The sequence below is a fragment of the Trachemys scripta genome, chromosome 12 (genome assembly GCF_013100865.1).
Source record: "Trachemys scripta elegans isolate TJP31775 chromosome 12, CAS_Tse_1.0, whole genome shotgun sequence".
NCBI classification, from domain to species: Eukaryota; Metazoa; Chordata; order Testudines; family Emydidae; genus Trachemys; species Trachemys scripta.
Genome location: NC_048309.1, coordinates 30,488,104 through 30,515,793, shown reverse-complemented (window position 1 = coordinate 30,515,793; position 27,690 = coordinate 30,488,104). Strand labels below are relative to the sequence as shown.

General features: G+C 48.3%; 1 protein-coding gene across 6 annotated transcripts in view; it reads left to right on the top strand.

Moving 5' to 3' along the window:
• RALGAPB (Ral GTPase activating protein non-catalytic subunit beta) overlaps positions 1–27,690 on the top strand; it is a 135,483-nt gene that overhangs the window by 102,077 nt on the left and 5,716 nt on the right. For all 6 annotated transcript variants that reach the window (XM_034788059.1, XM_034788060.1, XM_034788058.1 and 3 more), the window contains 6 exons: positions 4,389–4,554; positions 11,995–12,117; positions 14,408–14,544; positions 18,729–18,837; positions 19,258–19,336; positions 26,224–26,372. In XM_034788059.1, the coding sequence (XP_034643950.1) occupies positions 4,389–4,554; positions 11,995–12,117; positions 14,408–14,544; positions 18,729–18,837; positions 19,258–19,336; positions 26,224–26,372 (763 nt within the window). The remainder of the gene's footprint in view (positions 1–4,388; positions 4,555–11,994; positions 12,118–14,407; positions 14,545–18,728; positions 18,838–19,257; positions 19,337–26,223; positions 26,373–27,690) is intronic.

Below are 27,690 nucleotides of genomic sequence, written 5' to 3'. Positions count from 1 at the left end.
AGTACCCTGTGCATTAACTGTGTTTGTCCAGCAGGTCCAACTGGACTCCCTCTCTAAAGTTTTTCCATTTTGGAGCGTGTAAATAGCAGTAAATCAGTGACTCCAAAAAGCTTCTTAAAACGAAGTATTGTTTTATCTTAACCGTAGGAACAAAGCATAATATAAGAGAAAAGGTTTTGAAACAACAAAGGCCTACACCAGGGGTCTCAAACACGCGGCCCGGGGGGTTATTTTCTGCGGCCTGGGAGCTGCTTGCGGTCGTCCCCCCCACCCCCCCCCCCGCCCTCCCTCAGCATTTACCTATAGTGGCTCCGGCCTGACGCGCACTGGGGGCAGGGCAGGTTCCCTGCCTGCCCTGCCCCACACTGCTCTGGGAAGCCGACGGACCCTGGGAAGGAGGGGTGCAGGACTGTGTGTGGCTGTTGCGCTTCACGTCCAATGGGAGCTGCTTGGGGCGGTGCCTGAAGGAACAGCCACACACACCCCTGCGCCCCTCCTTCCCCAGGTTCCGTCGTCTTCCCGGAGTGGCGCGGGGGCAGGCCAGGCAGGCAGGGAGTCTGCCCTGCCCCCAGTGCGCGTCGGGCCGGAGCCCACCCCCCGAACACCTCCTGTATCTGAACCCCCTGCCGTACCTGGCACCCCCCTGCACCCCAACCCACTGCCCTGAGCCCCCTGCTGAACCCTGACCCCCTGCTGCACCCCGCACTCCAACCCCCTGCCCTGAGCCCCTTCCTGCACCCCGACCCCCTGCTGCACCCTGCACCCTTCCTGCACCCTGACCTACTGCCCTGAGCCCCCTGCTGCACCCTGACCCCCTGCTGCACTCCACACCCCAACCCACTGCCCTGAGCCCCCTGCTGCACCCTGCACCCGGACCCACTGCCCTGAGCCCCCTGCTGCACCCATCCTGCACCCTGACCCCCTGCTGCACACCAACCCTCTGTTGCACCCTGCACTCCTCCTGCACCCCAACGCACTGCTCTGAGCCCCCTGCTGCACCTCTCCTGCACCCCGACCCTCTGCCCTGAGCTCCCTGCCACATGCTGCACCCTGACCCCCGCCGTACCCCTCACGCCTCCTGCACCCCACAGCCCAACTCCCTGCCCTGAGCCCCCTCCTGCACCCCCTGGGGGCAGGAAGGGGACAGAGTTGGGGTGGGGATTTCAGGGAAGGGGTTGTAATGGGGGCAGGGAAGGGGTGGGAAGAGGTGGGGCGGGGCCTCATGGAAGGGGTGGAGTGGGGGTGGGGCTGAGGGCGGTCAGGAGGAGGTGTCAGTAAATGCGGCCCTTGGGCCAATGTACTAGTCCTCATGTGGCCCTCGTGGTCATTTGAGTTTGAGACCCCTGGCCTACACCATCCTCTTATGGGGACCCTGCTAGGTGTAATTTCCTTTAGACCCCTCGCCTCTAGAGTCTGGGTTCACCTTTCCCCTCCCTGAGAGTCTCTCTTAATTCAGGCCAAAGTTCTCTTCTCCTGTATTTTCTGAGCCCAGTTAAACCAGTTTGGGTAACTCAGCAGGAGTGTTTGTGCGTGGGGGTAAGGTTGGGGGGTGGGGTAGTAGTGTTAGAGTCAATAGTCCCGGGTGTTTGCTGAGGGGCAGTTATCTAGGCTGTTGTCCTCCTTCTTGCCCACATTTCTTGATCATCCTGCTACTGAATTAACCCAATATGCATACAGTACACATTCCAAATAAATGTTAGTCTCTAAGGTGCCACAAGTACTCATGTTCTTATTCCAATAATTATTATAATAATTATAATCAGGTCACATACAGTATTCATGTTCTATTACAGAACAGCGTTGAACCTGTCGTCATGCACAAATGCTGTAGAACACAGCACCATACACACGCAACAGTATCCTTGAAAATCACTGATATGAAAAGTACCCAGAAAAAACATATTGTTGTAGTAGTGCTACAGAGGCAGAATAGTAAATTGAAGTAGTAATGAGCAGCATTATGTGCTGGCATATGGTAGGGGGTTGTAATCACCTTTATCTAAATATATTATTTAATTTTGTGGTTGGTTTTAGGCAAGCATGCAACCAGTCCAAACTGTGGAATATAATTGAAATATTTAGGAATTGGAAAAATCTACACTTTAAGGAGAAATTAGCTTTCACTTGAGTCTGTGTACAGCTTCTGTATATCACTTCTCCCATGGATTTATAGGTACATATCAGCAATTTAACGTGTATTCAGTAATCTTTGAAAGTAGATTATGCAGTCTGAATCAGTGTAAGAACAGGTTCTATGAGAAACACATTGGGTAAACAGCTGCATAAAGGTACACTAAAATAGGACATTGCTGAGAGACAGTATGTTACTACATTGTTTTTTTCAGAGGTCTATCTGTATCAAAATAAATTTTTTTGTGTCCATATGTGGTAACAGAGCCATTAAAATATCTGTAAAGTCTGCGTCATTAAAACCTGATCTTCTGAGTTGCATTTGCTTGCCTAGTTGTGGTATGCAATAATAACATTAGCATGCTTAACTATAGTAACTCCACATACACAGGAAACCATCCACATGCATGTGCAAATGTGTGCTCATTTCTATATCTGGAAATGTGTTCACAATTCTGACACTCTGGGCCTAAACAAATCTTGAGCTTTCATTAAAAGGAACACAGTGATAACAACGTATTACCAGATGCTACACGCTTCAGACAACTAACAGTTTTCCAACCTGACTGATCTTGTGTCTCGTCTTTATGGGCAGCGTTATTAGTACCCGTGATCTTCTTTCGCCTTTTGGTAGGGCCTCATGTATGATGTAATTATTTATCCAGGCAAATGGAAATGGCTGCATAATAGCTATTTTTTTAAAATAGCCACGTAGTTATGCTCCAGAACGTAAATTTTCCTTAAAAACATCTCTAGCCTTATTTAGAGCTCTGAAGATCAGCCTTTCTGATGTGAACGAGAGAGAAATCCATTCAGTTGTGTATTCCTGAGTTTACAGATGGCCCAGAACAATACTTCTGAGACTCATGAACTCTCACATCAATGAGGCTGAACCATAACACTGAATGTTAACATTAACACTCTCGCTGCTGATCATGCTAACAACGCCCTCAGTGTAATGTGTGTATCTGTTGTTGGATAGGGTGAAATGGGGCTCTTGGGATGGGTGGGTGCAAGGAGGCTCTTACTGACACTGTAAGCACTTAGTTCTGGTTGTACAGTCCCTAGCACACTGGGGCTCTGTGTGCTAACGCTGTATGAATACTGCAGACCTATACGCTTTTCAAAACCTCCACCTGGCCTTAGTGATACCTAAAATGCAGCTCTTTGTGTGTTCTATACAAAACCTGTGGAACTGGGCGTGGAGGGGAGAGTAAAACTGAACTCAGACTCAAAATAACAAGGCATGGCAGAATTAGATTTTTATGTATAGTTTTGATGGATAATATCAATGTTTATTTTTAAGCATTTGTAAAATAGATTTAAATTTTCACAGTTGCACAAAATTATGCATTTTCAGCATTTTTATAGCGTTTTCTTTATTTACATTTTCAGTTGCGGGCAATTAATGGCAGCAGACATTGAGATTCAAAGAAGTTAAACCTTTATAACCATTAAAACACACCATTGTCAACATATCAAAATACACAATGTCAATATCTCTAAATCAAACTGAGTTCTCAAGCACCATTTTTCTTACTTTGCCTGACTAAATTTCGATGATCATCTATGGAAATACTTTTTCATCAGTTAGTGTGTGTGTGGTGAAAGTTTACTGATTTAAAAATCTAATCCTTCCAAGCCTAAGAATAAGCAAGGAACTTCATACTGATAATACAGCACAGGATCAGGAGGAGAGAGTGAAGGGGACAGATCTGTAGCTCCTGCTGCATTCTTTTCAGTCTAATGCGCTGTGTAAGACATGGGGGCCTTGCCTTTACATCACTGTTCAGGTTTCATCCAGGTCAGCAGTGGTTAATTGGCACCGGACAGCTCTCTGCCTCAGTCCTGCAATGAGATTTGCATAGAAAGACCCCAGAACTAAATGAAGCATTGTGTTGGTGCAAAGGTCTGTTCTTGATGCATTCGTTGCAGGATTGGGGCCCTGGGGCCTGTCTGGAATGAGTGGGAAATGTCAGTGTTGCTCAAAACAAAGCAAAAAAGTCACCAACTTGTAATTGGCTCCCTCAGTCTCAGCAAAGGGAAATGAAAGAGTCAGGGAGACTGAACTATTGTCACTCATAGAGATAGCTTCTTTAAAACCAGACTGAGGAACCTGAGTAATGTGGCCAAGGCTGTACTGCTCTAGGGATGACTAGAGGATGTTTTGTCAGCACCACATTTGCTGTACAGAAAAATTCAGTGAAAACTGCCTCCTCCAGCTTTCTGTTCATATTGTGAATTGGAATATGTTGCAGATTCTGAAGAATGTAGAGTCTTCCAGAAATGTTCAGCCACACTTCCTAGAATTCTTACTATCTCTTGGCTGGGCCGTAGATGTAGGAAAGCACCCTGGTTGGACTGGGCATGTTTCAACAAGTTGGTCCATTAACAGTTGCAGTGATGAAGAAGGACCCGAGCAAGGTAAGATCTGGTACTTGTTTAGTGAATTGTAACTCTGTAGCTCTTTCAGAATGCATAGTCTGTTTAAATTTCTTGCTTCAGGATGTACTAATTACTTGGACCACTTTAAATCTTGTTTCTTTCCGTATAAGTCTGCCTACATTTGCTAGTATTTAGTGTACAGCTTTTATTATACACAAGACTTTTTCTTTTTAATTATGCTATTTATTTAAAGTTAAGTCTGAAGTGCACAAACCTGAAGTACAGAACAATAATGGTCTTGTGTACTGTTGAGAGCAGATATTGAGTCAAGTCAACCCTGCATCCATGCCTGTTCAATATTTTAATTAACAATCTGGAGGGTGGAGTGTAATGTGACGTGATACAAGCAAATATTCCGGTAGAATCAGAGGTTTGACATGTAGAATCATAGAATATCAGGGTTGGAAGGGACCTCAAGAGGTCATCTAGTCCAACCCCCTGCTCAAAGCAGGACCAATTCCCAACTAAATCATCCCAGCCAGAGCTTTGTCAAGCCGGGCCTTAAAAACCTCCAAGGAAGGAGACTCCATGTGTCTCAGGGTATGTCTACACTACGAAATTAGTTCGAATTTATAGAAGCCGGTTTTATTGAAATCGGTTGTATACAGCCGATTGTGTATGTCCACACAATAAAATGCTCTAGGTGCTCTAGTCGGCAGACCGCGTCCACAGTACGAGGCTAGCGTCGACTTCCGGAGCATTGCACTATGGGTAGCTATCCCACAGCTATCCCACAGTTCCCGCAGTCTCTGCCGCCCCTTGGAATTCTGGGTTGAGATCCCAATGCCCGGATGATGCAAAACAGTGTCGCGGGCGGTTCTGGGTACATGTCGTCAGGCCCCTCCCTCCCCCGTCACAGCAACGGCAGACAATAGATTCGCGCCTTTTTATCTGGGTTACCTGGGTTACCTGTGCAGACAACATGGAGCCCGCTCAGCACAGCTGAGCTCACCATCACCATATGTCCTCTGGGTGCCGGCAGACGTGGGACTGCATTGCTACACAGCAGCAGCTGCTAACTGCCTTTTGGCGGTAGACGGTGCAGTAGACTGGTAGCCTTCATCGGCGATCTGGGTGCTGGCAGCCGTGGGGCTTGCCTTTTGGCAGTAAATGGTGTATTATGACTGTTAGCCGGCCTATTACAAGTCGGGTCATCGCACGTTAGCAGAGTCTTCCCTGAGCAGCAGCTCGTGCAATAGGCCTGAAGACCATCGTCATACACCGCCCAGTATTTGCTGCCAAGCACCCAGAAAGATGCCGAGGGCTATCAGTCACGCTGCACCGTCGTCTTAAGATGTAAAAAATAGATTTTCTCTGTATTCATTTGCTTCCCCCTCCCTCCGTCAACAGGGTTTTCAGTTTAATCTTTGGGGGGGACCAGTCTGTGACAGTTGTTTGTGTCTCTCCCTGATGCACAGCCACCGTTCTTTATTTTAATTCCCTGTGCCTGTACGCCATGTCGTCACTCGGCCCCCCTCCCTCCTTCCCCTAGGCCGTCAGATACTACGTTTGCGCCACAGCTCGAGCCGAGAAGCGGTTCGCGCCTTTTCTTTGAATTCTGGGTTGAGATCCCAATGCCCGGATGATGCAAAACAGTGTCGCGGGCGGTTCTGGGTACATGTCGTCAGGCCCCTCCCCCCTCGTCACAGCAACGGCAGACAATAGATTCGCGCCTTTTTACCTGGGTTACCTGTGCAGACAACATACCACGGCAAGCATGGAGCCCGCTCAGCTCAGCTGAGCTCACCGTCACCATATGTCCTCTGGGTGCCGGCAGACGTGGGACTGCATTGCTACACAGCAGCAGCTGCTAACTGCCTTTTGGCGGTAGACGGTGTAGCATGAGTGATAGCCGTGGGGCTGGCAGCCGTAGTGCTGCATTGCACCAGCCCCTTGCAGGCGATGGTATATTATGACTGGTACCCGTCGTCGTCGTACTGGTATGGCTGTCAATCATGGCCACCTGGGCAGACATGCTACTGTTTCGATGATGACGGTTACCAGTCATAATATACTATTTTCTGCCAATTGCCCAATATTGTCTGCTAAGCACCCAGAAGAGGCCGAGGGCGATGCTGGGTGCTGGCGGACGTGGGGCTGGCAGACGTGGGGCTGCATTGCTACACAGCAGCAGCCCCTTGCCTTTTGGCAGATGATGGCATATTATGATTGGTATCCGTCATCGTCATACTGGTATGGCTGTCACTCATGCTGCAGCGTCGGCTGCCACCTTAAGATGTAAAAAATAGATTTGTTCTGTGTTCATTTGCTTCCCCTTCCTCCGTGAAATCAACGGCCTGCTAAGCCCAGGGTTTCCAGTTTAATCTTTGGGGGGACCATTCTGTGTGACAGTTGTTTGTGTTTCTCCCTGTTCCTGTACCTGTACGCCATGTCGTCACTCGGCCCTCCCTCCCTCCCGCCCTCCTTCTCCTGGTCCATCAGATACTACTTTCGCGCCTTTTTTCTGACCAGGCGCCATAGCTAGCACTGGGATCATGGAGCCCGCTCAGATCACCGCGGCAATTATGAGCACTATGAACACCACGCGCATTGTCCTGGAGTACATGCAGAGCCAGAACATGCCAAGGCGAAACCCGGACCAGGCGAGGAGGCGATTGCAGCGCGGCGACGAGAGTGATGAGGAAATTGACATGGCCATAGACCTCTCACAAGGCACAGGCCCCAGCAATGTGGAAATCATGGTGTTACTGGGGCAGGTTGATACCGTGGAACGCCGATTCTGGGCCCGGGAAACAAGCACAGACTGGTGGGACCGCATCGTGCTGCAGGTATGGGACGATTCCCAGTGGCTGCGAAACTTTCGCATGCGTAAGGGCACTTTCATGGAACTTTGTGACTTGCTTTCCCCTGCCCTGAAACGCCAGGATACCAAGATGAGAGCAGCCCTCACAGTTGAGAAGCGAGTGGCAATAGCCCTGTGGAAGCTTGCAACGCCAGACAGCTACCGGTCAGTCGGGAATCAATTTGGAGTGGGCAAATCTACTGTGGGGGCTGCTGTGATCCAATTTGCCAGGGCAATGAAAGACCTGGTGATAGCAAGGGTAGTGACTCTGGGCAACGTGCAGTCAATAGTGGATGGTTTTGCTGAAATGGGATTCCCAAACTGTGGCGGGGCCATAGACGGAACCCATATCCCTATCTTGTCACCGGAGCACCAAGCCACCGACTACATAAACCGCAAGGGGTACTTTTCAATGCTGCTGCAAGCCCTGGTGGATCACAAGGGACGTTTCACCAACATCAACGTGGGATGGCCGGGAAAGGTACATGATGCTCGCGTCTTCAGGAACTCTGCTCTGTTTCGAAAGCTGGAGGAAGGGACTTTCTTCCCGGACCAGAAAGTGACCATTGGGGATGTTGAAATGCCTATCGTGATCCTTGGGGACCCAGCCTACCCCTTAATGCCATGGCTCATGAAGCCATACACAGGCAGCCTGGACAGGAGTCAGGACCTGTTCAACTACAGGCTGAGCAAGTGCCGAATGGTGGTGGAATGTGCATTTGGACGTTTAAAAGCGCGCTGGCGCAGCTTACTGACTCGCTCAGACCTCAGCGAAAAGAATATCCCCATTGTTATTGCTGCTTGCTGTGCGCTCCACAATATCTGTGAGAGTAAGGGGGAGACATTTATGGCGGGGTGGGAGGTTGAGGCAACTCGCCTGGCCGCTGATTACGCGCAGCCAGACACCAGGGCGGTTAGAGGAGCACAGCAGGGCGCGGTGCGCATCAGAGAAGCTTTGAAAACGAGTTTTGTGACTGGCCAGGCTACTGTGTGAAACTTCTGTTTGTTTCTCCTTGATGAACCCTCCAACCCCCCCCCCGACCCGGTTCACTCTACTTCCCTGTAAACCAACCACCCCACCCCACCCTCCCCTCCCCTCCCGCTTGCAGAGGCAATAAAGTCATTGTTTTTTCACATTCATGCATTCTTTATTAGTTCCTTACAGAGGTAGGGGGATAATTGCCAAGGTAGCAGGGATGGGTGGGGGAGGAGGGATGGAAAAGGACACACTGCATTTTAAAACTTTAACTCTTATTGAAGCCCAGCCTTCTGATGCTTGGGCGATCATCTGGGGTGGAGTGACTGGGTGGACGGAGGCCCCCCCACCGTGTTCTTGGGCGTCTGGGTGACGAGGCTATGGAACTTGGGGAGGAGGGCTGTTGGTTACACAGGGGCTGTAGCGGCGGTCTCTGCTCCTGCTGCCTTTCCTGCAACTCAACCATACGCTCGAGCATATCACTTTGATGCTCCAGCAGACGGAGCATTGCCTCTTGCCGTCTGTCTGCAAGCTGACGCCACCTATCGTCTTCAGCCCGCCACCTCTCCTCTCGTTCATGTTGGACTTTTCTCATCTCCGACATTGACTGCCTCCACGCATTCTGCTGTGCTCTATCAGCGTGGGAGGACATCTGCAGCTCCGTGAACATCTCGTCCCTCGTCTTACGTTTTCTCTTTCTAATGTTCACGAGCCTCTGCGAAGGAGAAACATTTGCAGCTGGTGGAGGAGAAGGGAGAGGTGGTTAAAAAAGACACATTTTAGGGAACAATGGGTACACTCTTTCATTACAAGGTCGCATATTTCGGCTTGCAGGCAGCCATCGTAGGCCACAGTGTTTTGGCTTATTTAACCTTCTTAACATGCGGGAAAGGTTGCAAACAGCAGCGCATTTCCCATCTCAAGGATGAATTGGGTTGTCCATTTAAAATGGGGTTTCAATGTAAAAGGAGGGGGCTGCGGTTTCCCGGTTAACATGCGGCACAAACACAAGTAAACCACCCCCCCCACACACACACACACGATTCTCTGGGATGATCACTTCACCCCTCCCCCCCACCGCGTGGTTAACAGCGGGGAACATTTCTGGTCCGAATAGCAGGAACGGGCGCCTCTGAATGTCCCCCTTAATAAAATCACCCCATTTCAACCAGGAGAGCTTTCTGGAGATGTCCCTGGAGGATTTCCGCTCCATCCCCATACACGTTAACAGACTTGCTTGCTTTTTTTTGTAATGTTTACAAATATTTACAAAGTTACACTCACCAGAGGTCTCCTGTGTGCCCTGAGGGTCTTGGGTGAGTTCGGGGGTTACTGGTTCCAGGTCCAGTGTCACAAACATATCCTGGCTGTTGGGGAAACCGGTTTCTCCGCTTCCTTGCTGCTGTGAGCTACCTACAGTACCTCCATCGTCATCTTCCTCGTTCCCCGAACCGTCTTCCCTGTGTGTTTCTCCAGTGAGAGAGTCATAGCACACGGTTGGGGTAGTGGTGGCTGCACCCCCTAGGATCGCATGCAGCTCCGCGTAGTAGCGGCAAGTTTGCGGCTCTGCCCCGGACCTTCCGTTTGCTTCTCTGGCTTTGTGGTAGGCTTGCCTTAGCTCCTTAATTTTCACGCGGCACTGCTGTGTGTCCCTGTTATGGCCTCGGTCCTTCATGGCCTTGGAGATCTTTTCTAATACTTTTCCATTTCTTTTACTGCTACGGAGTTCAGCTATCACTGCTTCATCTCCCCATATGGCGAGCAGATCTCGTACCTCCCGTTCGGTCCATGCTGGAGCTCTTTTGCGATCCTGGGAGGACTCCATGACGGTTACCTGTGCTGATGAGCTCTGCGTGGTCACCTGTGCTCTCCACGCTGGGCAAACAGGAAATGAAATTCAAACCTTCGCGGGTCTTTTCCTGTCTACCTGGTCAGTGCATCTGAGTTGAGAGCGCTGTCCAGAGCGGTCACAATGAAGCACTGTGGGATAGCTCCCGGAGGCCAATAACATCGAATTCCGTCCACACTACCCCAATTCCGACCCGCAAAGGCCGGTTTTATCGCTAATCCCCTCGTCGGAGGTGGTGTAAAGAAACCGGTTTAAAGGGCCCTTTAAGTCGAAAGAAAGGGCCTCGTTGTGTGGACGTGTCCAGGCTTAATTCGGTTTAACGCTGCTAAAGTCGACCTAAACCCGTAGTGTAGACCAGGCCTCAGTGGACAGGATTAAAGTACTGTGCGACTTGAGAAACTGGCTGTAAATCTATTAAATTGAGATTTGATCAAGATGAATTTAAAAGGAATAGCAAAAATATAGACAAGGGTAATATTGGCTACTCAGAAGTACCATATAGGAGTGTCAAATTCATTATGATGCGAGGATCGGATTCCTTGTTTATTTATGGTCCATTGGCCAGGATATAAATTCAGGACTTCATACTCCCTTAGTTCCACAGCAGACTCCCACACTGATGTCAGTGGGTGTTTGAGGAGAGAGCACTGGGAGAATGCAGCCTATATGTAGTAATTATGTTTAATATTTAGTCCTTTTTTGTAACATTCAGTATAATTTAGTGAAAAAATTGCTGCTTTTAGACCACTGCTGTTGCTGCCCTCTCTCTCTCTCCTCCTATTTTTCTTCCTTTTTCCTTTGTGAGAGTTCTTTGTTCTTCATTCTGCTCTTCCTTCCCAGCAGCAACTCTCACTTCCCTGCTGGCTTCATTCCCATCCATTTTCCTGTCAGCTCAAATGATCAGCAATGCAATGTGGAGGCTGAAGTATTCTTGGGCTTTAGTGTTGGTGCTCCAATGAGATGATTGGAGAACGTGGCAGTTCACACCTCTCAAAGCTATTGTATCAGGCTGTCCAAAGACTTTGGCAGACACCGGTGTGTTAGTTTACACTTGGTTCACCTTTGGACTATGAGGGCTCTAAGCTTTTTTAAATGTAAAGGCAAGATTCTGGGGCACCAAATGTCATGAGAGCCACAAATACATCCTCCAGGCTGGATCTGGTCTGTGGTCTGTGTCTCATAGCCCTGGTATAGAGTTTAGATGAGATGATAACTGAGTGACTAACCATGCAGTGTTGCTGCAAAAAGGCTAGTATGTATATTGGGCTGTAGTAATAGTGGTGTCACACATGCAGTGTCAAATAAGTGAGGATACCATTCTGCTGTGCTCTGACTAGGCATTAGCTGGAATCTTGAATTCCAATTTGGCCATCACATTTCTGTCAATAGAGATAAATTGGAGACCACCCGAGGAAAGGAATTAATGATGAAACGTGTGGGAAATGAGTGGGCAGGTTTAGCGAGCTGAGGGCATTCATTCAGAGGAGGAGACATAGCTGCCCACAAATATCTGAGGGGAAACTGCAATATGGCCATGGATTAATTGTACTCTTAGTAAGCAAGTACAGAAGGGGTTAAGTAGGCAACTTAAAGATTGCCACAGCTGTGGTTGTTACACGGTAATAACTAGATTTGAGTGTGCACTTTGGCTTTCATCTTAACTAAGTAACTTCTTTCTTTTACTCCTTTATCCCAGTTGAGTCCTGGTGCTTGCAAGTCCTTTACTTGTGAAGTGCATAAGGAGTTGTGAAGCGCTTTCTTTTGACTTAACTTTTGTTTCTTCATTCTCAGATGAAATCATTTCTTCAGAAGACACCGGAGCGAGCATATTCAATGGGCAGAAGAAGGTTCTGTATTATGCTGATGCCCTTACAGAAATAGCATTCGTTGTTCCCTCCCCAGTGGAGTCCTTAAGTAAGATCACTGTATACATGCCATGTGTACTTTAAAAACACTTTGTTTACATAGCCCTTCTTTGACCCAGAACTTGATTAACAGAGATAATGTAACATTTATGTTACTGGTGCACCCAGAGGCCCCAGTTAGAAGCAGAGCCCCAAATACAGATTCTTGACAACATAAATGTAGTGGGGGGCAGGGGGGAGAAGGGTCAAATTAGCAGTGTCAGTTGTAAGTGATTTGTTACAAAATTGGTTCCTAAAATGTATAATTAAAGAAATCCTGATGTGGGAATAGCATCTGTTCCCTGCTCCTTCGTATGATGGAGCCTAAGCCTTGAATTGCCACTCAAGTTTGCACTGCAGGAGTGCAGTCTCCTGAGCTTGTCGTAGAATAGCGGATGGCACCCCCGCATTGTGGCTATGATTCCAATATGCACCTGTCCGCTGAGCTAGTAAGTTCAGAACAGCTCCACAGGCAGTGGACTGCTTTGTGGGGGTTTTCTTGGATAATGTGCCCCTAGGACATGCATGGAGAAATACATGCTTAATTATGTGCTCTAAGAATTAGAGCATTTGCTAACCCTTTACCCCAAAATATGCAGGGGAGTCACTCTTGGATCAAAGGATGGCTGTGCTGTTGTCTGCACCGTCAGATGTCCCTCCCCTCCCCTGAACACACTTTGTCTCTTAGCTCCCGTTGGCCCAATTCCCAGCTCCTTTCTCAGGGGTCCCTTTAGATCTCTCATCCTGCCTGTTCCCACTCCACTGGAGTATGCATACATATGCACACTCTTCCCTCTCCACCCAAACCTTCCACCCCATACCCTGCTAACTACAGTTTCACCTAATCCAGCTGCCACACAAACCAACCCTACCCATTCCATCCAGCTGCTTCTCTGCTGCACCCCAGTATCCAGATGAAATCTCAGATGAATTCAGAAATGAGAGAATGCTAGACTTGGAGGATGAGAAATCGTATTGAAACCTAATGGGACATTATCAAAAGCAGACCCCCATACCTAGTGATCTTAGCTTCTCTCAGTTTCTAGAGCTCCCAGGCTCACTGGCAGGGCATTCTCTGAGAGGGGCCCAGAATTTTAGAGCTCATGCCAGTTCACCACCCTCAGATTCCTAAATAGGTAGGTCTCTTGACCTTTAGATTTCCAGTGAGACCTGATCTGTTGGGATTTATATACAGCATTAAAAGTATCTCTTGCCATTCATGGCTGGTGAAAAATGGAGGGGGGGGGGAAGAGAGCGCTTGGATCTATTTGTGGCACCTTAGAGACTAACAAATTTGTTAGTCTCTAAGGTGCCACAAGTACTCCTGTTCTTTTTGCGGATACAGACTAACACGGCTGCTACTCTGAAACTTGGATCTATTGTTAACTAGGATTGCTAAGGTCTCCTGTTTTGTGAAGCCAAAGTGCCAGTCAGTTTAGAGTCTGCTCAAGATATCATCTTTCCTGATATCAAGCGCTGTCTACTTCCTCCATGTCTAGAAAACTGTCAAGGAAAAGGGCGGATGACCGGGTTAGCAGTGACTGGCTAACTTTACTGTCGTCTAGATTCCTACAGTTTCTATGTCCCTTATCAGTCTGGCTTGAGACCTGTGCATAACTTCAAGACTGCAGAGAAATCTATGGTCGTTGATCACGTCCTAATGAAGGACAAGGCTCATGTGTCATGGTGGTCTTATTAGATTATTCAACAGCCTTTGTTTTTGTTGACTGAAGTGTTGACTCTCTGTGGGACTGGCTGGGGTTGCTAGGATAGCTAAGGGCTTGTCTACACTATGCAGTGTCGACACAGCTTTGTCGCTAAAAGTCAGCGTGTGTGAACGTTCTTTTGCGGTATTTTTGTCGGTGCTTTTGCTGACAAAATACTTCCAGCCCCACGAGCGGCATAAGCTTTGTCAGCAGGAGACTGCTGTTGTTCACACTGCCGCTTGCGTCGGCAAAACTTTTGTCTTTTGCGGGGGGGGGCTTTTTTAAGTACCCACGAAAGACACAAGTTTTGGTGACAACTGTGCAGCGTAGACATACCCTTAATGACACACCACCTAGAGGGCTCTGTAAAAGGCAAGGGCTTCTTTGAAATAAGCTTTTGATATTTTCTCTTATCTTTCTTCTTAACACCCTTCGTTGGATTTGGAATGTTTTTTCCACCTAGTCCCATTTTTAGCAATATGTGTAGCCTTGCCGTGTGGTCTGAGTAATCATGGGCATATTTAACTTCAGAATCTTAAACTCAGCCTTTTTTGCCAGAAGGAAAAAATTCTTTCCTCTTCCTTTGGCTTTCAGCTGATTCATTGGAAAGCAATGTCTCAGACCAAGAAAGTGACTCTAACATGGATCTTCTGCCTGGGATACTAAAGCAGCCATCTCTGACACTTGAACTCTTCCCCAATCATACAGACAATCTCAGTTCCTCACAGCGGGTAAGGCAACATATCATTTGCAGCAAAGGGCTGTATTGTGTGCAAATTGTTATGTTTTTAAACAAATACAGAGAAAATACAGTAGATGTTTATAGCCCTGATATTTGTAATCCAGCTTTTTAGTATTTGAAACTCTTCATCAATAGGCCTTAGTGATTATTAACAGCAAACTGGAGTCCCTGTTCTGACTTTATTGATGCCCACAGTTGCAGTAGCAGTAGGAGACTGCTGGGTCATAGTATTTATACACATATTTAAAACCCTGCAGGTAGATTAAATATTCTAACCCTTGGTGTACATCCCAAAGTCCTGAAATATGTCCAAAGAAAATTGGCATGCTGTTCTTATGAAACTGGTTAGACTCTAACCCATTTTCTAGAAATTCAGAATGGACCGGTATGTATTGAAATTGCAAAGCTTTTCCCACCTGCTCTGTTTAAAATCCCATGTTAGTTACAGTACATGTGTAGAGTTCAGGGTGCTGAGTCCTCCTGCAACAGCTGAAATTACAAGCATGGAAGAGTTCTGTTTATGGTGGGTACAGAACCAATCCTGTCATAACTTTGTAAGTGAAGGATTTTTAGAAATTTCACATTCCTTATATGAAACACTGGCCCAAAATCTAAACGTACATTGTTACTGATTTGGGACTTAACCATTTTAAACAAAATTTCTTGATTCTGCTTTAAGGTACATATTGCATTAGCTGATAAAACATATGATGTAACTAATTGCAATTGCCTTCCATGTATATTTGTCAAGGGAATGTCTGCAGAGAACATTTCTTTATGTAAGGCAGTATCATATGAAACTTCCATCTTTAAGTTGGTCTGACTTCAGTGGGCCCTTAGGGCTCTAGTACCCTGAGTCAATGAGAAGCACAGGGACTTCAATCTGACATATTTATCCACTTAAAAACAAATGCCTGCTAAACATGGCGCTTTGTGAGTACCTCATACAGAGAGTTTGTTGTCGCTACAGTAACTAAAGCCTGGAAGCAGATGCAATTCTTCCTTGCCCTCTGGAGGCTGGTCATCCCAGGGGGGGATCAGGGCAATATGAGGAGGAGGAATATGTCCTTCCTAATGAATAGAGCTGACACTTATTCTGATCCTAGAGTTAGGAAATGCCCACATTTGTCCTCATTCCACAGACAACCAGAACAGGAGGAGATGCAGACAGGCAATTTTTTTACCCCAGCTGTACTAGTTGTTGTCAGTGTACCAATTCTGTCCAGATCCAGTCAGCTTAACTTATGAGAACTTGACAAGGTAACAGGCTAGAAGCTGAGGTAAATGATTGTTATATTTATTGCAGCATATATTCCAGGGCACGAGTCTTGGCCAAACTGGAGCTTAGGTAGAGACAGTAAGCAAACGTTATAGTTTGTGTTTTTTAAAACCATTAGAAAGCCAGGATATTCTAAGTTAGGGTTAAATTTTGTGTTTTTCCAACCCTGAACCTCCAGTTCTCTTCAGGTGATATTGCATCTCCTCAAGGACTCTTGAATTTGACAAGTTTGAAGTTTCCTGACTGACCATTTTTGAGAGATAATGTGACCAAAAACATCAGCGTTATTTTCAAAAACTTGGATTTTTCTTTTAAATCTCCAAATATCACAAACAGCCTGAAAACTTTGAAAATAAAAGCACATGTTCCTTGGCTAAAGAGAGCATGTGCAAACTGCCAGGCCCAATTAACCTTTTAAAGGTATTTGAAGGGGAGGACTAGAATCAAAATGCGCTTCATAAAGCCCAGATCCAGTAATCTGATCCATGTAGATAGTAGAACCCCATTGAAGTCAGTAGAGCTCCTTGTGGCTGCAAGGGTCTGCCAGCCTGCCTGCCCACCCACACAGATCAGATTGCAGCACTGGGCCCTGAACTAGCTGCTATCATACCGATGGAGAGATGTCTGACTGCCTATGACCAGGGACAGTTGATCTCTGGCAAGATTATTCCTGACATTGCCTGTTCTGCATGGCACTACCTGCTTTTAGATTCTCATACCCCAAACCCTTATTATGAGGTCCATTGATCAGTATTGTCTTGATGCTGCTGGATGTATTTCTATAGAAAATCATTAACCCCTGCCTATCACAATGGGGGAATCAACATCTGCCTAATACTACTGCCTAAAAATAATAGGGTAAAAGCAGTGTTCATATTGTCAGATAATCAGTTATCCAAATTAGTGAGACAGAAGACTTTTTGCATGTTTTACACTTGCAGCCTTATTACGATCGAATATCCTTTCAAATGAAGGATCGCCAAGATGTGTCAGGTTTATCCAACTTCACTAGAACAGGATAATTCTGGTACAATCAACAGTGGTAAGATTAATGTTGACAACTAGGCAATTATATCTAGTAGACTGTGTGTTGTTGCAGTGACTGAATACACATCTCAAACCACTGGGAAATAGCTGCCAAGGAGAGCTGGAACAGTACTTCCCAGTGGCTGGTCACAGACAAGTATAGGTCGCATGACAACCAGAGTGTGGCACATGATAGGAGAGGGAAATGTGAAAGACTAGCTTGCTGCCAAGCCCACCTGGTGATCTTGTCCTAGATGCTTATTGCATGAATACATGGAATATGCCCATTTTACTGCCTTCTTTCCTTTGTGATCTCAGTGTAATATTGTAGCTATGGTACCAGCTGCTCCAAGTATGATGAGAACTCTGCCGCTGCCTCCAGCTCATGTGTCTGCAGATTCCAGGCCATTGCTATCTGCATTTACCTTTTGATGACTGCCTTCAGGAACCCAAAGGGCTAGATACTCTTGCATAAAAATATAGGTTCCCTAAGAAACATAATTGGCACGTAACCCTGGGGGGAGAGCGTGTGTGCGCACGCGCGCACACACACACACCCCCAATTGATGGAATTTTCCAACTGGTCCTTGCCCATAACTTAGTTCAGAACACAATCTCTTCTAATGTCCAAAGCACTCAATGGCAAATGACAGTTGGGCACCTGACTTCCTTTGAAAGTCAATGGGCGTTAAGAGCCCAATTACCTTTTATGCATTTGAAAATCTCCCCCTCTGCTGTTACAGGGCTGTCTATGTATCTGAAAGGTTAAAATAAAACCATTTAGATTTGATAGGTGAGAGGTGTCAAACTTTTTTATTAGGTGTGAAATATTTTTCATATCACTTCTTTGCCTTCCTAGCACCTTCATTATAGGATCTTAAAGTACCTTAAAAACCTTGAATCTCACTTTGTCTTTGGGCAATGTCCTTATACAGTGGAATCAATGAGGCACAAGAGGGTAACTTGAGCTAGTGGCTCAGACAGTAAGAGAACTAAAAAGGTCTGATGCCCATTCCCCTGCTCTTCCTTCCTGCCTTCCTCCACGCTTCTGTGGTCATAGGGTAGTGACTAAAATAAGTGTGACTGCCTTTTGCTTCCATTAGCACGGCTGATCCCCTGTAGTTATGGGAAAAGGAGCGGGATTCTGCTGTACACATCGTTCCCAGCGTTATGAGCTACGTTCCCATTGTAGCATCAGATTCTACCTTCCGTTACTTATAGCTGTCTGTCTGTTTTCAGTGGGGCTGAACATGTGTAACTGATGCAGAATCTTTGATGATTCGTGAGCCAGAAAGAACTCTGGTCAGCTTTCAATTCCAGATTGAGTTTGCAGTAGAGGGAATTAAGAAAAATTTTGTCTCAACGACTCCAGAGCAAATTTGCTGAGTTAACAAATAAAAAGAAAGATACAGTGCCCCATTGCCATTTTCAGAGCAGTATCCTAGCTTGTGGGCTGCGAAGAATGATGTGTAGGCTTCCATAATAGCACAGGAGTATGTCACGGTGTTTATATGCATGAACCAGGATGTTAGTTCAGTTGGTTGACCTCAGACAATAGCAACAAAGTAAATGGAGAGATGTTCATTAACAGATTTCAGTGTTAACCTCCCAAGCAATAAAAATAAGTATTATAAACCAAGTGTGGAAAAAACCCCAAACCATGGCTCATAATTGACTGACAATTACAGTGCAGCTGTAGCCTAAACAACAACAGCTCCATCTTGTGGCTGTCACGTGTGCTTCCTAGCAGTGCACCTCTTGTCTCTCTGATGTCCAAAAATGTCTTTTAAGAGTGACTACAGTATTGTTGCTTGTTTAATTAAACTTTAATTATTTTGCAAATGCCACTCTACTCTTCTTCAAAACAGCTCAGTCCTACTTCCAGATCAAAGAAGTTGCCTCAGGGCCGGACCATTCCACCAATGGGACCTGAAACCAAGGTGTCTGTGGTCTGGGTTGAACGTTATGATGATATCGGTGTGTAGAACTTCTGCTTTTTATAATGAATTAATGTAATAACAGGGCCAGTAACTGAGTTACATGTGAAATATTTTATTAAATAGAGTTTTGTTTTTAGGTACACCTCTACCTCAATATAACGCTGTCCTCGGGAGCCAAAAAATCTTACCGCGTTATAGGTGAAACCACGTTATATTGAACTTGCTTTGATCCATTGGAGTGCGCAACCCCCCCCCCCCCACGAGCACTGCTTTATCGCGTTGTATCCAAATTCGTGTTATATCGGGTAGTGTTATATCGAGGTAGAGGTGTATATAGTAGATTGTGATTTACCACAGTAGTTTGCATTTAAATTATCTAAACTTAATTGTTTTGATTTCTGTCCAAATTTTTATAAGTGAATACTTAACCTGTACTGTAAACCTCTTTTTCTTCCAGAAAACTTTCCCCTCTCTGATCTGGTTTCTGAGACCAGCACTGGTGTAGAAACTACATCAAATAGTAGCACTTCCCTAAGGTATGACTTTGAATTTCTTTTCATTACATTTTCTCTACTTTTTGCAAGCAACTGAATAGTTCCTGACTGGCTACATTAGCTTTCTTCAGTTTTCTTGAGACAGCTGCATGAGAATGACGTCAAAGATGCAGTCTTGTTCAGAATGATGCAGTGAGGCTCTTCAAGTGGTTTTCCAGTCTTCCCTTTTCTCTTTTTCTGGCCACTAATGGAAGGACTCTTCTGTTGCAGGGGTTAGAACATGAGGCTGGGAATCAGACAATTTGGGGTTTTCTCTCTGGCTATGTGACCGGCCATCGAAGCCTCTCGGCCTCTGTTTTACTCACTTACAAAATGGCTTGAAACTTATTAAATTGGTGTCTGCAGCACTTTGGACTCTTATGATAGAAGGAGATATACAAGTGCTTTATTATAGTTGATCCCCTTCCTCCCCCCATTCTTAAGTACAGATCATGGGACAGTGGAAACCCTTACGGGCCAGGCTCACAGGCACCTTTTTGCTGGCATCCTAAAAGGTTGTGGTACTTCCGACAGCTACATGGTGTACAGTATGATTGACCATCTCGCACAAAGAAAAGCTTGTTCTTCTTCGAGTGCTTGCTCATATCCATTCCAATTAGGTGTGTGCGCGCCGCGTGCACAATCGTCGGAGAATTTTTACCCTAGCAACACCCGGTGGGTAGGCTGTGGAGCCCCCTGGAGTGGTGCCTTCATGGCGCTGGATATATACCCCAGCCGACCCAGCGCCCCCTCAGTTCCTTCTTACCGCCCAAGATGGTCGTTGGCACTGTGGAGCATGGCATAGCTGTCCTCCGCTCTTCCTAGCTTTTACTTCCCGGTTTAGATATTATTATAGTTATATAGTTATAGATTTAGTGTAGTACAGTAGTTGTTTAGTTATAGATTTAAGTTTTAGTGAAGTTAGCGGGCTGGAAGGGGTCCCTCTCCCCCCTTCCTCCCGGCGTGCTGCCCGGGCTCATGCCCAAGGCTCTGGGCTTTAAGCCGTGCTCAGCCTGTTCAAAGCCTATGCCAACGGGAGATCCCCATGACTCTTGTTTAAAGTGCCTCGGGGAGTCTCACCAGACCGAAAAGTGCAAGATCTGTAAGGCTTTCAGGCCTCGAACCAAAAAGGAGCCGGACTTTAGACTCAAACAGCTCCTTATGGAGGCAGCCCTCAGCCCGGACCCTCCTTCAGCACACCAAGTTCCAGCACCGAGTGCCTCAGTGTGCAGTGCTCCAGCGGCGACTTCCAGTACTGCACCGCAAGGAGACGTGGATAGAGTCCCACGGCACCGGCCTTCACCAGCACCACATCCGCTGCAAGCATCTTGGCGCCGGTCCCTGTCCCCAGGTCAGAAGAGACCTCACAAATCAGAGGGGACTGCCTCCCAACAACAACACCCCCCTTACCTACCTCAGATGCCCGTCCGGGACCGGAGCGATTGAGGATACAGGCGCTGATATTGGCACCGTTGACTCCGGCACCGGCAGAAGGGCCGTTGAGTCCGGCGCGGACTGGCTTCCTGACCCGCACCGTCGTTGAGCCCCGTCTTCCATTGACGCTGGAGACGTTTGCGACGGCTAGGGACCTCATTGCCCTTACAGAACCGGCACCGACTCAGGCTACGGTACTGCATCCAACCCGTGCGGTGCAGTCTAGGGGCAAGCCAGCCCTATTACGTCCACCATCTCTGAGCGTGGACTCTCGGCACCGCTCCCGATCTAGGAGTAGGTCCTGGCGCCACTCGTAGTCCCGGCACCGTTCTCTATCACGGCACCGGTCGTACTCGCGGCCCAGATCTTCCTCCCGGTACCGTTCCGCCTTGCGGCACCGCCTCGGTACCGTTCGGACTCCCGAAGCCGCTCCCGGCACCAGTCAGAGCGCCGATCCTGCTCGAGAAGCTGCTCCCGGCACCACTCCTACAGACGGTCTTCATCGCGATTCAGGTCTGGATCTCGGAACCGGCATGACCATCGGCACCATTCTCGATCCCGGTACCGCTTCCTGGCATCACGCAGAGACAGTTCTCCTGTGGGCCAGCACCTTTCGGGACCGTTCCCAGAGGAGTCAACGCACGCATGCTCCGCACCGCCCTGGCCCTCACGATCCGCCTCACGCTCTTCCCAGTCGGACGGCGCCTCCTGCTCAGCCTATCCCGCACCGGGCCAAGCAGCGGACAACCTGGGTCACTGGCAGGGTGAGGCCAAAGACCCTAGCCAGGAGCCTGCACAGTGTTCTTTCTGGACCCCATGGGCGTACCACCAAGCCCAAGGGGTTCCACCTGCGGCCTCCCGCTCAGCACATTCAGACCCCCGAGTACCGGAGGCCACCATCAGTCGTCCCCCCCTGGGGGGTAAGGAGGCTCCTTACCCACTCCTACGCAGGCCCCAGACCCCGGTACAATTGATCCTGAACATCAGGACCCCTCGCAATTGGACCCGCCACAGGGTCCATTAGCCCCGGTAGCATCTTCTCCAGATGAGGTGGGGGGGGGGACGACACCCCCACCCCCCTCCGATAGACCTACGTGCTCACCAAGACCTTTACATAGGGTGGCATGTAACATGGACCTCCAAGCAGAGGAGATAGTGGAGTTGGAGGACCCGGTGGTGAGCATCTTTTCAGCTGACGCCCCGTCCCGGGTAGCGTTGCCCATCATCCGCACCATTCAGGCCAATGCCAAGACAATATGGCAGACCCCTGCCTCTATCCCACCTACTGTCAGAGGGGTGGAGAGGAAATACTTTGTTCCCTCTAAAGAGTATGAATACCTGTATACTCACCCTCAGCCGTGTTCACTGGTGGTGTCCTCAGTGAACTCAAGGGAACGGCATGGTCAACAGGCCGCAGCGCCCAAATCTAAAGACACCAAGCGCTTCGATTTGTTTGGATGCAAAATTTACTCAGTGAGGGGCCTACGGCTCAGAGCTGCAAACCCAACAGGCGCTCTTGAGCTGTTATGATTATAACTCGTGGAACTCCATGGGTAAATTTAAGGATTTGATTCCACGACAGTCCAGGGATGAGTTTGGGGCTTTAGTGGAAGAGGGCAAAAAGGTGGCTAGGACATCCTTACAGGCCTCTCTTGATGTAGCTATGCAACACATCTCCTAGCTTCAGGTGTCTGGCTTACTGCCAGAACTGCAACAGACCCTGCAGGATCTACCATTTGATGGGCAGGGCCTATTTTCGCACAAAACAGACTCTCAGTTACAGAGCCTAAAAGACTCCAGAACCATCATGCGGTCCCTGGGGATGCATATCCCAGTTACCCAGTGCAGGCCCTTTAGACCACAGCGTCAAAGGTTCTACCCTCCCCCTTGTCCAAGGCAAGACTTTTACAGAAGACGTGGACCAGGTGGTAGAAGGAGATCCACTGGCCACCGACCCGGTCAGAACCAAGGCCCCTCCTAAACAATCGTCAGGGCCCAGGCAAAATTTTTGAAGGTGCGCCCGAGGATGGCGTACTAGTCACCACCCAGGATCCTTTCCTTCCATTTCGAGATAGTCTCTCCCATTTTCACCATGCGTGGTCCCTTATAACTTCAGACCAATGGGTTCTTCGCATGGTGGAAAGGGGATATTCTCTCCAATTTTCTTTTCCCCCATCCCTCTTCAGGGACCCCCACACACGAGCAATTCCTTATACAGGAGGTCTTTATGCTCCTGTCCATGGGAGCGATTGAGGAGGTTCCATCGGAGCTAAGGGGCACGGGGTTTTACTCCCGCTATTTCCTAATCCCCAAGGCAAAAGGGGGACTTCGACCCATATCAGATCTGTGCGGACTCAACAAATTCATGGTAAAGTTCAAGTTCCGCGTGGTCTCATTGGGGACAATTATCCCTTCCCTGGATCCTGGAGACTGGTATGCCGCCCTCGACATGAAGGACGCATATTTTCACATAGCGATTTACCCTCCGCACAGGCGCTTCCTTCGCTTTGTGGTGAACCACGAACATCACCAATTTGCCGTCCTTCCCTTCGGGCTGTCCACGGCTCCGAGAGTGTTCACCAAATGTATGGCCGTCGTGGCAGCCTACCTTAGTCGTCAATGGATACAGGTGTTCTCGTATCTCGACGACTGGCTCATTCGGGGCCACACCAGGGAAGAAATGCGATTCCCACGTCCAACTCGCCCTAGGCACGTTCCGCAAGCTGGGCATCTTACTCAACAGAGAGAAGTCAACTCTGGAACCAACCCAGAGAATAGAGTTTATCGGGGCAGTCTTAAACTCCAGACTTGCCTGCGCTCTCCTGCCAGGCACTCGTTTTCAGGCTATTGCAAACATCATCCGCAGCCTCCAAAGCTTCCCGACATCCACGATAGGAACGTGCCTCGACCTTTTGGGGCACATGGTGTCGTGCACTTACATAACCAGGCATGCCAGACTTCGGCTCCGCCCGCTTCAGGCCTGGGTATCAACGGTGTATCGTCCAGGTCAGGACAGCCTGAACATGGTGGTCACGGTTCCGGAATCGGTCTTGACCTCCCTCAGCTGGTGGCTGAACCACACATCGGTGTGCAAAGGGAACCATTTCACACCTCACAACCTTCCTTATACTTTGTCACAGACGCATCATCTCTGGGCTGGGGCGCCCACCTCGGGGAAGACCAGACGCAGGGCCTTTGGACTGCATCCGAACTAACTCTGCACATCAATGTACGAGAACTGATGGCAGTACGCCTAGCGTGTCAGGCGTTTCGCGGTCTTCTACATTGCCCTTATGTGGCAGTCCTCACAGACAACACCATGGCCATGTTCTACATCAACAAGCAAGGGGGAGCCCAGTCGTCCCCCCTATGCCAGAAGGCCATTCGCCTATGTGAGTTTTGCATAGGCCATTCAATACATCTGATGGCGTCGTTTCTCCCAGGAGTCCAGAGCACGCTGGCAGATCACCTCAGCAGGTCCTTCCAGACTCACGAGTGGTCGATTCGCCCAGATATCATCCACTCCATCTTCCAGAGGTGGGGGTTTCCCCAGATCGACCTATTCGCCTCACGCATCAATCGGAAGTGCCAAGTGTTCTGTTCTCTCCAAGGGCGCTCTCAGGGCTCCCTGTCAGACACTTTCCTACTGCCATGGAGAGACCAGCTGTTCTACGCTTTCCCTCCATTCCCGCTGGTCCACGGGGTCCTGCTCAAGCTGCGCAGGGACAAGGCACGCATGATTCTGGTCGCTCCAGCATGGCTAAGGCAGCACTGGTACACCACACTCCTGGAGTTGTCGGTAGAGCCTCCGATCACGCTCTCGCTGTGGACGGACCTGATCTCCCAGGACCATGGACGACTCTGTCACCCCAACCTGCAATTGCTCCACCTTACCGCGTGGATGCTGCATGGCTAACTCGGGCGGAGTTACTCTGCTCACAATCCGTGCAGCAGGTTCTGTTAGGCAGCAGGAAACCCTCCACACAGGACACCTACTTAGCTAAATGGAAGCGCTTCTCCTGTTGGTGCGAGCAACGCGCCATGCCTCCCTTGCAGGTGTCGATACCACTTATACTGGACTATCTCCTATCCCTAAAACAGCAGGGCCTGGCGATATCATCAGTCAGGGTGCACCTGGCGGCTATCTTGGGGTGCCATCCAGGAGAACATGCTTCCTCGGTCTTCTCTAACCCAATGGTCATCAGATTCCTAAGGGGCTTAGACCGCCTATACCCACAGCTGCGTCAACCGGTTCCGGCGTGAAACCTTAACCTGGTTCTCTCCAGGCTCACGGGGCCCCCGTTTGAGCCAATGGCTACCTTCTCACTCCTTTACCTATCTTGGAAGACAGCCTTCCTTGTAGCCATCACTTCAGCAAGGTGTATTTCTGAAATCAGAGCTCTCACGTTGGAACCTCCGTATACAGTCTTCCATAAAGACAAGGTGCAGCTTTGCCTCCACCCTGCCTTTTTCCCCAAGGTGGTATCTGCTTTTCATGTGAACCAGGATATCTTCCTCCCGGTCTTCCATCCTAAGCCGCACACTATGTGGTAAGATCAGCGTATGCACTCTCTGGACATGCGCAGGGCCCTCGCGTTCTATATCGAGCATATGAAGCTGTTTAGGAAGACGACTCAACTCTTCGTTGCAGTGGCTGACCGGATGAAAGGCCTTCCGGTCTCTTCGCAACGTATCTCCTCTGGGATCACGTCCTATATTCATGCTTGCTACGACTTGGCCAATGTCGCAACACCATGCCTCACCGCCCACTCCACGAGGGCTCAAGCCTCCTCAACCGCTTTCCTGGCCCAGGTTCCAATCCATGAGATCTGTAGCGTGGCGGTTTGGTCATCCGTTCATACCTTTGCCGCTCGCTACGCGTTAGTACAGCAGTCTAGAGATGATGCTGCATTTGGCTCAGCAGTTCTACACTCAGCAATGTCTCACTCCGACCCCACCGCCTAGGTAAGGCTTGGTAGTCACCTAATTGGAATCGATATGAGCAAGCACTCAAAGAAGAAAAAATGGTTACTCACCTTTGTAACTGTTCTTCGAGATGTGTTGCTCATATCTATTCCAAACCCGCCCTCCTTCCCCACTGTCGGAGTAGCCGGCAAGAAGGAACTGAGGGGACGCTGGGTCGGCTGGTGTATATATCCAGCGCCATGAAGGTGCCACTCTAGGGGGCTCCACAGCTGACCCACCGGGTGTTGCTAGGGTAAAAATTCTCCGATGATCATGCACGCGGCGCGCACACACCTAATTGGAATGGATATGAGCAACACATCTCAAAGAACAACAGTTACAAAGGTGAGTAACTGGGTTTTTTTATTTACAAATCATTTTTGACTGTCCGTTCTTTCTAAGCATTGTCTCCATTCCCCTTCCCCTAAATGTTCTCTCAAAATACTTTCTCTGTTACTAATTTAACAAGTGGTTTGTTTGTTTTTCTTTAGATCAACCACTCCTGAAAGAGAAGTTCCTGTAGTTTTCATCCATCCCTTAAACACTGGGCTATTCAGGATAAAAGTGCAAGGCGCAACTGGGAAATTCAACATGGTCATCCCCCTGGTGGATGGAATGATAGTTAGTAGGCGAGCTCTTGGTAGGTTCTGTTTTGTGAAAGGGTATATATGGGACCTAGCAGAGCCTTTGCTACCTGACTGTTCAATGATTAGTCTGTATTAAAATATGAATTGGATCCTTCCCAACTGGTATGAGATACTTTTGACTCAGGTATAGCTGCTGAGTTTTCCTCCTGGCTCACAGTGAGTGGAGGCAGTCTGCCTGCAATCCTTCTGCAGAGGGAACAGTACATTTAAATTGACAAGCACTTTATCCATGCTTCCTGGTTTGGAAACATTTTTGTCACTTTCACTTTGTTGTTTGCACTAACAGTGGTGTGGCCGAGGCAAGGGGCGCAAACACCGAATAGAGAGAGAGGCGGGAAAGGGGGCGGGAGAAAGACAAGTGGATAAACTTGTGGGGAAAAGATTTAAGTGGCTGTAATGTTGGTGACTCACTGAGATCTAAGAATATGTCTATACAGCCTGCAGCAGTGAGCCGCTTAGCCCAGGTCAAGAGACGTGGGTAACAAGGCTCCCTTTTGCACTCTAAAAATAGCTGTGTAGACAGTGCATTGAAGTTGTGGCTCACACTGTGAAACCAAATGCCTCTCTGGACCCCAGAGCCCAAGCTCCAGCCCAAGCCGCAACTTCAACACATAAAAATACCTGCACAGGTATTTTTAGAATGCTAACATAAGCCCCGCTAGCCCGAGTCTCTTGACCCTGGGCTGGGAGGCTTGTTGCTGTGGGCTTTGTAGACATCCCCTGAGACAAAAATGTAGTCAGCTACCAAAGGATACATGTTAAATACTCCCTTGCTGAGTATTTTGTCGCAGTGTGTTCATCCCTTCTAGTCCAGCTCCAAGATACAGGGGAAAGCTATTGAGCTTCAGATATTAAAAAAATCCTCTCTCCCTAGCATCCCAGTAAATGTTAAACTTAAGTTTTACACACTCTAGTACTTTCATTCTCTGCACTGCCATGCGAAAGAGCTGGGAAGGATTGCAGCTCCCCATGACTCCCAGGTGGGCCGACATGCTGTAGAGGTGGTGCGTTCAGCCCCTTGGGACTGGGAGAGCCGGACAGGCAATATGTTCCATCACTAGGGGTGGCTGAGACTCAGTTTACGAAATACTCTCTCTTGCTGGCCAGTCAAGGAATAGCAGATGTGGTCCTTCATGCAGGCCCTGCTTCAGCCAAACATGGAGCCCAACAGGCAATCTCTAAAGCATTACATTGAAAATTTGCTTTTAAAATAACGCTTAATAATACAAGTATCAGGGGGTAGCCGTGTTAGTCTGTATCTACAAAAACAACAAAGAGTCTGGTGGCACCTTAAAGACTAACAGATTTATT